This window comes from Amblyraja radiata, chromosome 22 (assembly GCF_010909765.2).
Source record: "Amblyraja radiata isolate CabotCenter1 chromosome 22, sAmbRad1.1.pri, whole genome shotgun sequence".
Classification (NCBI taxonomy): domain Eukaryota; kingdom Metazoa; phylum Chordata; class Chondrichthyes; order Rajiformes; family Rajidae; genus Amblyraja; species Amblyraja radiata.
The window spans coordinates 14,579,040-14,591,542 of record NC_045977.1 but is presented as its reverse complement, the minus strand read 5'-3'; the positions used below and the strand labels follow the sequence as shown (position 1 = coordinate 14,591,542).

The 12,503-nt window shown below is 41.4% G+C and overlaps 1 protein-coding gene across 3 annotated transcripts in view; it reads left to right on the top strand.

Annotated features, from left to right (window-relative positions):
- The first annotated feature begins 1,595 nt into the window (after positions 1–1,595).
- The window catches only part of zc3h7a (zinc finger CCCH-type containing 7A), an 84,077-nt gene continuing 73,169 nt past the window's right edge, over positions 1,596–12,503 (top strand). Inside the window, exons 1-3 of one of the 3 annotated variants that reach the window (XM_033040452.1) lie at positions 1,597–1,861; positions 2,004–2,148; positions 10,744–10,849. In XM_033040452.1, coding sequence (XP_032896343.1) covers positions 10,770–10,849 — 80 coding nt within the window. In that variant the 5' untranslated portion in view covers positions 1,597–1,861; positions 2,004–2,148; positions 10,744–10,769. The other 2 variants (XM_033040450.1, XM_033040451.1) reach the window with 2 other exon arrangements.

Sequence of the window (12,503 nt, the reverse complement as noted above, 5' to 3'; positions counted from 1 at the left end):
TGCATGTGCCTACTATGTTACGGGATTGTGCTTATGTTTTCCTTTGTAGGGATGCTCACCGCTCGCCGTTACAGCGGGTGTACGCAGGTCCGTACAGGGTGCTGAGGACTGGTGCCTCGACGTTTACGTTGGACATGGGTGGCAAGGAGGAGTACGTCTCCGTGAGCCGCCTTAAGCCAGCACACGTCGACGAGGATAGCCCGGTGGCGGTGGCCACTCCGCGGCGTAGAGGATGTCCACCGGCCGTTGTGCCGCCCTCTGCACCTGTTATCCCCGGTTATGTTTCACCGGTGCCCTCTGTTATGCCCATCCCTCGTTCACGTTCTTCGCGTCCCTCCGGTTCTGTTTTGCCAGCCCCCACTGTTATGCTCGCCTCGGACCATGCGTTCCGGTCGAACCATCCGCTTACCCGTGCGTTTCCGTACCGCGGATTCTGGGGGGGGGAGGGCATGTAGCAGCGCCTGCTGGCACCGCAGGTATTGAACCCAGCGTTCGGAAGCTGCGGTCACGTGACTCGGGAGGGGCTGCTAGTTTTGGCGCGGTTTTGGTTTTGCGCGGCAGTTCAGTGCTGACCACCGTTGGGGCCAGACGTGTTGCGAGAGCCTGTGACCTGAGAAGTGATTTTCTGAATAAAAATACGTTTGAAAACTCAGTTGTCTTTCTTGCGACCGCTAAAAGTTGTCGTTTCGGTTCGAGACCCTTCTTCGGACTGATGTGGTGGGGGGTGTGGGGGGGGGGCAGGGAGAAGAAAGGAAGAGGCGGGGCAGGGAGAAGAAAGGAAGAGGCGGAGACAGTAGGCTGTGGGAGAGCTGGGGAGGGGAGGGGAAGGAGGGAAAAAGCAAGGACTACCTGAAATTGGAGAAGTCAATGTTCATCGCGCTGGGGTGAAAACTACCCAAGCGAAATATGAGGTGCTGCTCCTCCAATTTGCGGTGAGACTCACTCTGGCCATGGAGGAGACCCAGGACAGAAAGGTCGTTCATTTACCCTATCTAGTTCTCTCATGATCTTTCTATGCCTCTACAAGATCACCCTCAGCCTCCCGTTCACTAAGAATTAAAGTCCAAACCAGCTCAACCTCTCCCAAAAGCTCAGGCCCTCGAATCCTGGCAACATCCTGGTAAATCTCTGCATCCTTTCTAGCTTTCCTCTGCCTTATTATTGCATCTTTTTTACTGACAAACACTCTACATCGTTACTATTCCAACTCAGATAGCCACTATTTTCCTCAAATGTGCGTAATGTTTACGCCTCCTCTTTACCATTCTCCCTGAATATTTTTTAACAATCGAGCATCCGTTCCTATTAAAGCACATGGTTCTTCACGGCCAATACTAAATAAATGATAGGTTGTTTGTGGGCTGCGCCTTGAAACTGACAAACAAACACAAACTCAAGTTGAAATAGACCCCAGACAGCAATTAAATTATACTGGTCGTCTAAAATAATTTCTGATCTTAAAGGCGCAGGTTATTTTTTAACATAGTTTATAGGCAATATACTAGCTCCTCTATTATCTTTGGGTTATAGTCTACCTTAACAGCGGAATTTTTTTTTTCATCTCGAGTCTTGTGATTATGAAATTTATGATCTAATTGAAGCAATGTTTACGATCAACAAGTATTTTAATGTGCTGTTTGCAATGTAATATCATGGATGTAATGTGTTTTTTGGCTCTTGAGACCATTTTATGATTTTTTGATCTTAATAATTTACCCATTGAAAAAGATTCTGAGCGTGCATTAAACATTCGTGGTATCTGCATTGAACGAACTGAAAGTGAAGACTTTACGACGAGATGCCTGCCTGAAGGCGCGACTGGCACGATTTCAGGAAACAACGATGGAAACTTGTTGTAGAGGTAATTTCATGTGTATGTTTCCGTCTGCGGTTTAAATTACAAGCTGAGAAGGAGGAGAATTAATGTTGGCTCCCGGTTTCGATTTGCCTCTTTTATTTGTCCAGTGTTACTTGCATGTTTTGTGCTCTCTATCGCTCTGTAGGTGGCAGTTGTTAACTGACAACGAAGCAAGGGGGACGAACGACACATTTCTGATTTTAGGAGAGAAAGGAAAGAAAATAAGGTGTATGGAGAAAGCAGGGCTGCATGAACCACAGTGAGGACAAAAGACCTGAGACTGTGAACAGGCAAGTGCATTCTTATATCACTGTTAATAGAAAGAAAGGGGTCAAATTGGGCGTGTTTGTGCGACTCCGGGTAGTTTTATTTTTGCATTGAACGAGATGTAGAGAAAGGGGGGGGGGTTTAAAAAAACAAAAGTTTGTGGCTGCAAAGAGGTGGCCTGGGGAAGTTGCAGCGGGTGCTGGTCCAGGAGAGGGTCGCTCACTCACTCACTCCTTCCTGGGCCTGAAAGATTCCTCCACACTCCCCGCCGAAAAGCTGGAGCCTAATTTTATTTTAAAAGAGAGAAAGGCCGTGGGTGAGCAGGGAGCCTGGGCCTCGGGTTGTGGGATGCGGTGGGTGCCGGGGAGGGAGGTGCCTGGTGCCGCTGCTCCGGCCCATGGGCTGGAACAACATGTATAATATATCAATATGTATTTGTGAGTACGTTTGTATGTGTGTATATACACGAACCACTGAACATTTTTGTTCTCTCCCGTCTATTATATTGTTTACAGAGGACTATGTTTACATATTCTGTTGTGCTGCTGTAAGTAAGAATGTCATTGTTCTTCTTGACCACAGATATGGAACTCCGCTCTAATATCTTTGCCCTTGATTCTCGACACTTGCCCAGCCATCGACTGCTGTGCAACCCAGTGACATTGCCGCTGAGCTCGGTTAAAATATACATTTTAACCTGTGCATATTTACATTGTGCTCCTTAAAAAAAATGAAGACACGCAAGTCCTCCCCCCACACACCCCCCACACACACACACACACAAACAAGAAATGCAAATTCACGTTTTTGCATCTTGTGTTTGTTGCTTAAATGTGATTTGAAATGAACCCCAACCGTGGCTTTTTAAAGCAGTTCATTTTTTGTAGGTAATGACTGAATAAGCCTGTGGGATAGGATGTGGGAGTGTGGTATATCTAGATTTTCAAGACACACTTAATAAACAATCAGCACAAGGTGTCACCTCATAACAACAGGGTGGGGGTAATATATAGACGGAACGTTATACATAGAGGTAAGATTGATTAGTAAAAGCAGAAGAGGAATGGATGGTGTACAAGTTGGCAGAGAGTGGTGCCACAGGGGTGTACTGGATCCTGGACCATTCACAGAGTAATTTTAATGACTGATGCTAAAGCAGGGTATACGGAGTTGTTACACTATATGTTTTCATTTAAGTTTGTGACAATACAGAGTTGGGTGGGAAAGAGGTGATGTAAAGAGATATTGACAGTGGCTAGAAAGCAGTCGATAGAGCATTGTAGAGGTAGGAAGAATGGCAAAAACGATTTTTAGAAACATGGTATGAAGCTTGTAAATACTATTGCTTGATGGGCTAGCAAATTATATGGATCAAATTAACATTTGGGTCCAGCAATAGAACCAGAAAATGTTGGAAATGCTCAGTAGGTTTGGTGGTGTCTGCAGAACATGAACAGTATAGCGTGCAGCTGGGAATGCAAATTGTAGAATGGCCTTTACTGCAAGACTGTAAGAAGGTCATGCTGCAATGGTTACAGGACTATTTTTTGAGATCATACTTCAGTGCTATGAATTTCTTCCTCAAGAAGGATTAATTTGCCTTGATGATAGTGCAGCTGTCGAATGATTGTTGGGATGACAGAATTGGCGCAAGAGGAGTGATTCAAGGGGTTGGTCGGTATTAGAAGAATGGTCTCATTGAGATGTCCAAGATTCAGAATTTACCTTGTGACTAGTGGTGTGCCTCAGGGTTCAGTGTTGGGCCCATTATTGATTGTCATCTAGATCAATGATTTGGATGGGGACGTACAAGGCATGATTAGTAAGTTTGTAGATTACGCTAAAGTGGGTGGTAGTGTAGATAGTGAAGATGGTTGTCAAAATTTGCAGCAGGATCGTGATCGGCTGAGCAGGTGGGCTGAAGAATGGTTGATGGAGTTTAATACAGAGAAGTGCGAGGTGTTGCATTTTGGGAAGTCTAACATGGGCAGGACCTACACAGTGAATGGCAGGGCTCTGGGGAGTGTGGCAGAGCAGAGGGATCTGGGAGTGTAGGTACATAGTTCCTTGTGGCCTTTCTTGAAAGTAGCATCACAGGTAGACAGGGTAGTGAAGAATGGCCAGCATCAAGCAGTGAATAGAGTTTAGAAATGGGAAGGTCATGTTATGGTTGTACACATCGGTGAGCTCACATTTAGTATATTGTGTTCACATTTGAATTTGTCCCTGAGCCACTTGATAGATAAAGAGGTAGATTTTAAAGACCACCCCAAAGGGGGGTGGGATAGTGAGTCACAGGTTGAGAAAATATATTCCATACTCTATGGCTTTGCCAAATGATACGGGGCCAGAAACTAAGAGCAAAGGTACTGAAGTATTGTAAGCCAGGAGGTGGTTAGTGAGAAAGGGAAGGTGAGGTCAATCTATGGTACTTTATTGTTACATGTACTGAAGTACAGTGAAATTCATTTTTGTATACAGTTCAGTACAAGTATCACTATACATTAGCACTGAGCTACATCTTCGATAAGCATCTCAGAGACAGTATAAGTGTATGGCAGTATTTAATTGAGACAGTATACAGAGTCGCCAGATTTGGCACCATTTTCAAGTCCCAGTTGTTATAGGTATAGAGTTCTTAACCTGACCATGAAGGCCTGTTGTCCTGGTGGTGTTGCAGGGTCTACCTGGCCAAGCATAGCCATTGGTGTTATACACCACCGCTCTGTGCCTTTGCAGCCCGTGTCCGGTCCACGTTCTAAGGCTCTTGGAGGGGTGCCCGGTCCAACCGAGCCCGAGGCCTGCCCCTCCATAGAGGCACCGCATTGCCTCCCACACCAGGTCTGTTTAATGGCCCTCTGTCCAACTCTGACTCCCTCCTCTCTGGTCCATGGAGTGAGCATTGAAAACCAGGATGAGAAATTTGGCATTGGTATGCGGGTCAGTGTTCACAGGAGCATTGAATGAACACAACTTGGTGCTAGTTTGGCTACAGACACTGGAACTTCTAGGAGCTCAAACTTATTAGTGATGCAAGATGTATCCTGCATCAGTGTGGCACTTTAGCATTAATAATAGTTATAGCAGGTGTGCTTTAAATGAGTTCAATTCCTGTCTGCTTTCATCCTGACAGGATGTTAATGTTATCTTGCAATCAAACATTTATCCTTGATGTTTGTTCAGAGAAGTGTATGTTTTTTATAAGCCTTTATTCCTTTACTGTATAATTACTGTCGCATGCACTGCTATACTGTGGAAAAACTCTTGTGTGCTTTCCTGACGTATCATGCTGGTAGTGCAAAATAGGGTAAGGATACGGTGCAGAATATAGTGTTGCAGCTATAGAGAAAGTGAAGATAAACCAAGTGCAAGGGCTGTAACGAGGTAGATTGGAAGAATAGTTCTCATACCAAGCAATGATGCATCCCGATAGCGTGCTTTCTTTAGTGAATGTGGAGAAATTGATGTAGTTGGAGACATGCTGACTTTCCTTAGTCTGATGTACAGAAAGGCCACATCAAGACTTTAATAGATGAGGTTGGAGGTGCATGCAAGCCTCTGTGTCACCTGGATGGGCTGATGGGATCCCTGAATGGAGATGACAGAGGAGATGTAGGGATAGTGCATCTTCTGCAGTTTTAAGGCAAAGTGCCTTGTGTGGGGTAGGTGGTGAGTGAACCAATGAATCACCGAGGGAGTGGTCTCAGTTGAAAGCAGAAAGGGGTGAGGATGGGAATATGTGACTGGTGGAATTTTGGATAATTAAGTGTTGGAGGCTGGCACGGTGAAAGGTAAGGATCTAGAGAAACTCCATATGTGTTTTGCCTGGAGGGAGATGGATGGTGGTAGTGTACAGTGTGATCGCTGGTCGATGCAGTCTTGGTGGGTCTGTTCCCATGCTGTATCTCTAAAGAAAAGGAGGTGAAAGTTCCATTGTGAAAGTAATGGAGTTTTCATTGGAACATAGTTATGATTTAAAGAGATGATGATAAGGTAGATGATGGGGTGGATTATGTATAAACACTGCTGTAATTTCTACATGGTGTAGTGTAACCAAAATGTATAAAAATGGTCTATCATAAAATCTGACAATGTACACTTTAACCACGTGTGATTTTTTTTTTCTATTACAAGTCTCAAATTGTGGAGTACAGAGGCAAATAAATAAAAATGGGTCTTTGTCCCAAATATTATGGAGGGCGCTGTATATAGTCGCAAAGGGCTTGAGCTTGCTGAACTGTATTATATCTTGGAATGCAATACTGCATAACATTTGCAGGATACTTTACATCAAGAATAATTTGTAAGTGCATGATTTTTAAAAATCAATTCGCTGTTTTTTTCTGGAGTTTATTGTGAGGCAGGTTTCAAACTAGGAGGAGGACTAGCAAGAAGTCAATGATTAGAAGCATTTCGGAAGGAGGTGTCAGTTTTATGACGTGATAGTATTGATCGGTGCCATCATTTAATGCATATTGTAAGGACAAAGGCTCTGTTCTGCTAATGAAATCTTTTTTCTTCTTCTGGATTTAATGGATCCCCTTAATTGTCTGGCATGTCACAATGATGATCACTAAAAGACGTTTTACTTCAATTTTGTGTTTTGCGAATCTGGGAATTCGGCATCAACTATGAAAAAGCTTTTGTGATGTGCTAACATGGCTGGAACTCGAGAGGACTCATAATTAACAGGATCGACTGCTGGAAGTGGTTGGGTAGCAGGAATGAACTGTCGGGATGCTAATCAGAACATTTACTATAATTTTTTGTATTGAAGATTGAAGCTGCAAATGGGGATGTAAGATTTGAGTTTCTTGGTCAGTGGCAAGAGACGGCAGTATCTCAACAAAGGTTTGTGACTGGTTAACTTGAATATGAACAGAAATCTGGTCAGATTCTGATTAGCACTGGGAAGGCTGCAGAGGAGATTTGCCAAAATGTTGCCAGGAATTGGATGACCACTGTGCACAACACCTATGTTCATAATAGCAGAATTAGGCCATTCGGCCCATCAAGTTACTCCACCATTCAATCATGGCTGATCTCTCTTTCCCTCTCAACTCCATTCTCCTGCCTTCTCCCCATAACCCCTGGCACCTGTCTGCAAGAGTTACTTTTAACTTTCTTTTGCTTGCATTATTTAACACTCTATCCCACCCATACTCTGACTTATCTTTTCACCTGCATTGTTACAGTGAGGCTCAATGTAAGTTTGAGGATCAGCACCACATCTTCCATTTTGAGTACATTTGATAAACTCATTATCAAATAGACTCAGTATCTATTTTACTGCTGTCATCCAACTATGAGTTTGGTTCAGCATTTCCCTCTTCATTACGGCAGTCTGACGCATTGGAATGTATCCACACAGTCGTGCTGTTAGCAAACCAATGATGTAAAAGAAACGTAAACATTCTCAGCCATTAACCCATTTTACCTGGAACAGCTATTCCCTTTGTCATAACCATGCCTCCTGTCTCCTTCTCTTAGATCTTTTAAACTACCTATTTTATCTCTTATCCCTAATTCTGAATGTTAACTTTTTTTCTCTTTCCATAGATCCTGCCTGACTAGCCGATTGTCTCAATTTATATCAGATTTTCAGCATTTTTTTGATTTTCACTAATTCTTGTTTGAACCTATTTTCCTTTTGATTTACGTTCATTTGTCTTATGTGTGTGAGGAGATTAGTTTTACAAACTGCTTTAAATAAAGACTGTGTTGCACAATTGGAAGCCAATAAAGATAATTATTGTTCTGTGATATTTATTTCCTGTAACAGGTAACATAATCTTTTTGATAAATGATATCTGCACTGTATTAACAGCTCATAGTTTTACTGGCCTGCTGGTGGTCTCTAGCATTTTCATTTGATTTATTTTGTTATCTGTAAATGACATGAACTTAGAAAGATATTTGCTTATTCTAGTCTAGATGACATTTTGCATTATGATTAAGAACTTATTGCAATATATTCTCTCTTTCTGGGGTATTTTTTAAATATTGCACATTATAAAGGGCAGCAAAGTGACAATGTTAATAGAGCTATTGCTTCACAATGCCAGAGACCTAATTCATCCTGACTGTGGGTGATGACTATGTGCTGTTTACATATTCTTCCTGAGACTGGGTTAGTTTTCCCCGGAGTTCTCCAATGATGCATAGGCTAGTAGGTCAATTAGCCAATGTAAATTGCCCTTGGTATATGGGTGAGTGGTAGAATATGGGGGTCATTGATGAGCTTATGAGGAGAATAAAGAATAGGATTAATGTAGGATTAGTGTAAATGGGTAGTTGATGTAGACTAGGTGGACTGTAGAACCTGTTTCAGTTCCATATGACTATATATTCCTTGTCTTGAAAAAGATTTGAATGGTGAAGAGCTATGATGTGTACATCCGATTTTGATTAATTTGGATAATGAGTTTATACATTAAGAGATGAGGGATTTCATCTACAAGTTTAAGATGGAAACGCTCGAGTGATTCTCCTTGTGGCAAAGAAAATCATGAGATTTAATGGAGGTATACAAGTCCTCCCCAGGATACGGCTGGGTTCCTCCTGTGAACTGTTCTTAATCCGAACAGTTCGCGAGTTGGGAAAGCAGCTGCTAGCTGAGTTTCCACATGGCAGAACACACCCGCAGCCCTACAAAAGCCAGCAAATCCATCTTGCTGGTCTCCCAAATGCTTGCTCGAATGTATGAACTGGGCAAAAATTGGCAGTTTGAAGATGGATAGAACACCGTTGTACTGTATGTTGTACTGTACTGTAACAATTCTAACTCTCCAAGTAGAACAGATGAATGTATAGATGTAAGAATTTTCATAGTTGTATATTATTAACATACTTGTGATATCAACATGCTGCCAGCATGTCAAAATATGTAATACATCTTTTCCAGTGCATTCAGTGCAGTGGAACCGTGCCTCTGGTTCTGTTAATACCAATCCCTCTTGGACACAAATGAAAAACAATCTATTATTGTTTGGTTTTGATTTGGTGATCAATTTCTGTCTCTGTTCCTATTTGTTTAAATCATATATATCAGAATTTGGGAAAGGATCCTTCATCTATTGCTTTGTAATGAATGGTAAAAAATGTCTTGCCATTGATTGTACAAAGTAAGTTGAATGCTATACTACCCTGTCAGATGTAAGGTTATCCAAAGTCATGCTTTATTCAGTGAAGGTGGAGTCATGTCTCTTCAGATCTTTTCCACCATCACTGAGTGACGTTGAAGTCAGATAGTACCTTAAAACATAGCATATGTTGAAATTTTTTTTATTTAGTTCAGCTTTTGTTTTAGCATTCTGATGTAGCTGGGCTACATCAATTTATAAATCACTGATGATGTGTTACATTGATTAAGGGTTATTGTTCTTCATTTGAAAGAATTGGTCAAGAAGGACTCTGTCTCTTCTATATTTCTACATTAGTAGAATTTATGAAATGCACGGGATAAATTGTCTCTAATCTTGGACAACCCATGAATTATTTTCAAAGTTTGATGCTTATTTTGCTGCTTCAGAATATTTTCAGTATATATTACTTGAAAACATGTGCAGACCAGTTGCTTGGAGTATTCCAGAAAATATTCAATCTCTCGTTTCTATAGTCTGGGATTTCCCACTTGTTTTTAAAGGATATTTATCGTACTAAGATGAGTATGATGACCTGACTCCATGTTTGGTAGCACTTGCATCCACCATAATGAAGTGCTTGAAGAACTTAATTATGGCGTGGATCAACTCATGCCACAGAAATTACCCAGGACTGCTTCAATTTGCCTAGTGTCACAATGGGTCAACAACAGATGCTATCTCACAGGTTGCTATTCATTGACCACAGCTCGATATCCAACACCACTACCCCTTCCAAACTCCTCACCAGGTTTTGTGACCTGGGCTTCTGTACCTCCATTTGTGACAGAATCCTTGACATTATCATTGACAGACTTCAAATAGTGTGGATTGGTAACAACACTGTCTCCTCACTGACCATTGATGCATGTATACTTCAAAGCAATATGCCTAGCCTCTTTCTCTACTCTCTTTACACCCATGACTGTGGCTAAGTGCAGCTCCAACGCCATCTACAAGTTCACCGATGATCCAACTGTTCTTGGCCAAATCATGGGTTCAGGAAAATAGTAAAATACCTGGTTGAGTGGTGCTGCAACAACAACCTTTTGCTCAATATCAATAAAACCAAGGACCCACCGTGGAATTCAGAATGAGGAAGTTTGGAGACCACCCATGGAGGTTGGCAATGGAGAGGGTTAGCAGATTCCTGGGTGTTAACATTTTGGATAATCCATCCTAGGCCCAGCTCATAGATGTAATCATGATGAAGGTGCATCAGCACTACTATTTTCTTATAAATTTAAAGTGATTTAGTATGTCACTGAATATTCTAACAAACTTTTACAGTTGTACTGCAGAAAGTATCCTTGTGGGTTTTATGATGGAATAGTACTCAATTTCAATGACTTCAATACATAAGCAGAAAGTTTGTGTTGTTGTTATGGGTTATACAAGCACGTTTGTATTTAAGTTAAGCTTCTTAAAGTCTTGAGCAAATTTTTGTGTGATTTATTGTCTCTCTTTCCACTTTAGAATCTGCATTGTTGGAGGAAGTGGGCATGGAGGATAACATGACCAATGTTTCCAAGGACAGGAGTAATAGGTGGGAGAAAATACAGGAAGGATTACAATTTATCCAGTGAGTATGATAACTTTCAGATTCATGGTACAGTTCTTTGAAGTATTGGATCAAACTGTTTGTCACTTGATGTACTGTAGCATTCTGTACTTGAATAGTGATTATATATGTTGCTGCTTTTGTTTGGCAGCAGAGCTAGCAGAATGTTAGCTATTTTCTATTATATTTAAATAATTATTATTTTCTATTATGCATGACATCTAGGAGCAAGGCTTCAGGCTACTTCAATGTCCTGGGAAATTTGAGTGATCAATAGTTGACAGTGCTGCTGGTGTTGTTAAATTTTCAATAAAGCTTAAAACATAAATGTGAAAATAATATTCAGTCAATAATATTCACTCAGTCATATAGTTACTAATCAGTGTGCCCAAATTTGGCTTGTGATCAAATCTGAATATTTGGAATAAATAGGACATTTAACTACATGGTATTGTCCCAAATCATAAGGTCAATTAGAAACATAGAAAACTTGGTGCAGGATAAGGCCATTCGGCCCTTCGAGCCATTCAATAGGATCATGGCTGATCATCTAAAATCAGTACCCCGTTCTTGTTTTTTCACCATATTCTTTGATACCTTTAGCCCTAAGAGTTAAATCTAACTCTCTCTTGAAAACATCCAGTGAATTGGCCTCCACTGCCTACTGTGGAGAATTCCACAGATTAACAACTCTCTGGGTGAAGACGTTTTTTCTCATCTCAATCCTAAATGGCCTCCCCCTTATACATAAACTGTGACCCCTGGATCTGGACTCTACTAACATCGGGAACATTTTTCCTGCATCTAGCCTGTCCAATCCTTTAAGAATTGTATGTGTTTCAAAAAGATTCCCGATCATCCTTCTAAATCCCAGTGAATACAAGCCCAGTTGACCTGTTCTTTCATCATATGCAGTTCCGCTATCTCGGGAATTAACCTGGTGAACCTATGCGGCACTCCCTCAATAGCAATAATGTCCTTCCTCAAATTAGGCGACCAAAATTGCACACAATTGCAGTCTCACCAGGGCCCTGTACAACTGAGTAGGACCTCTTTGCTGCTAAACTCAAATCATCTCGCAATGACGAACAAAATGTCATTAGCTTTCTTCACTGCCTGCTATACCTGCATGCTTCCTTTCAGTGACTGATGTACAAGCACACCCAGGTCTCGTTGCACCTCCCGTTTCCTAATCTAATACCATTCAGATGATAATCTGCCTTCCTGTTCTTGCCACCAAAGTGGATAACCTCACATTTATCCACATTATACTGCATCTGCCATGCATTTGTCCACTCACCCAGCCTATCCAAGTCACCCTGCAGCCTCATAGCATCCTCATCGCAGCTCACACCTCCACCCAGCTTTGTGTCATCCGCAAACTTGGAGATGTCGCATTTAATTATCTTGTCTAATATACTTGGTTGTTAATATTGTTTCATGTGCCATCATGCTTCCTTTTCCTATGGAGTACTGTTATCAGAACCAATTACATAAAACCAACATTATCAAGACTGAAAGCTTCTTGTATAATGAAATATTACATCGCAGGTAGTCATGAAGCTATGCTCTAATTATTTAGAACTATGCCATATTTAACATTCACTTTGTTGTTATTAAATGGTATTTTATATTCCACATCATTTACGAGTATCAGAATTTGGCAGAAAATCCT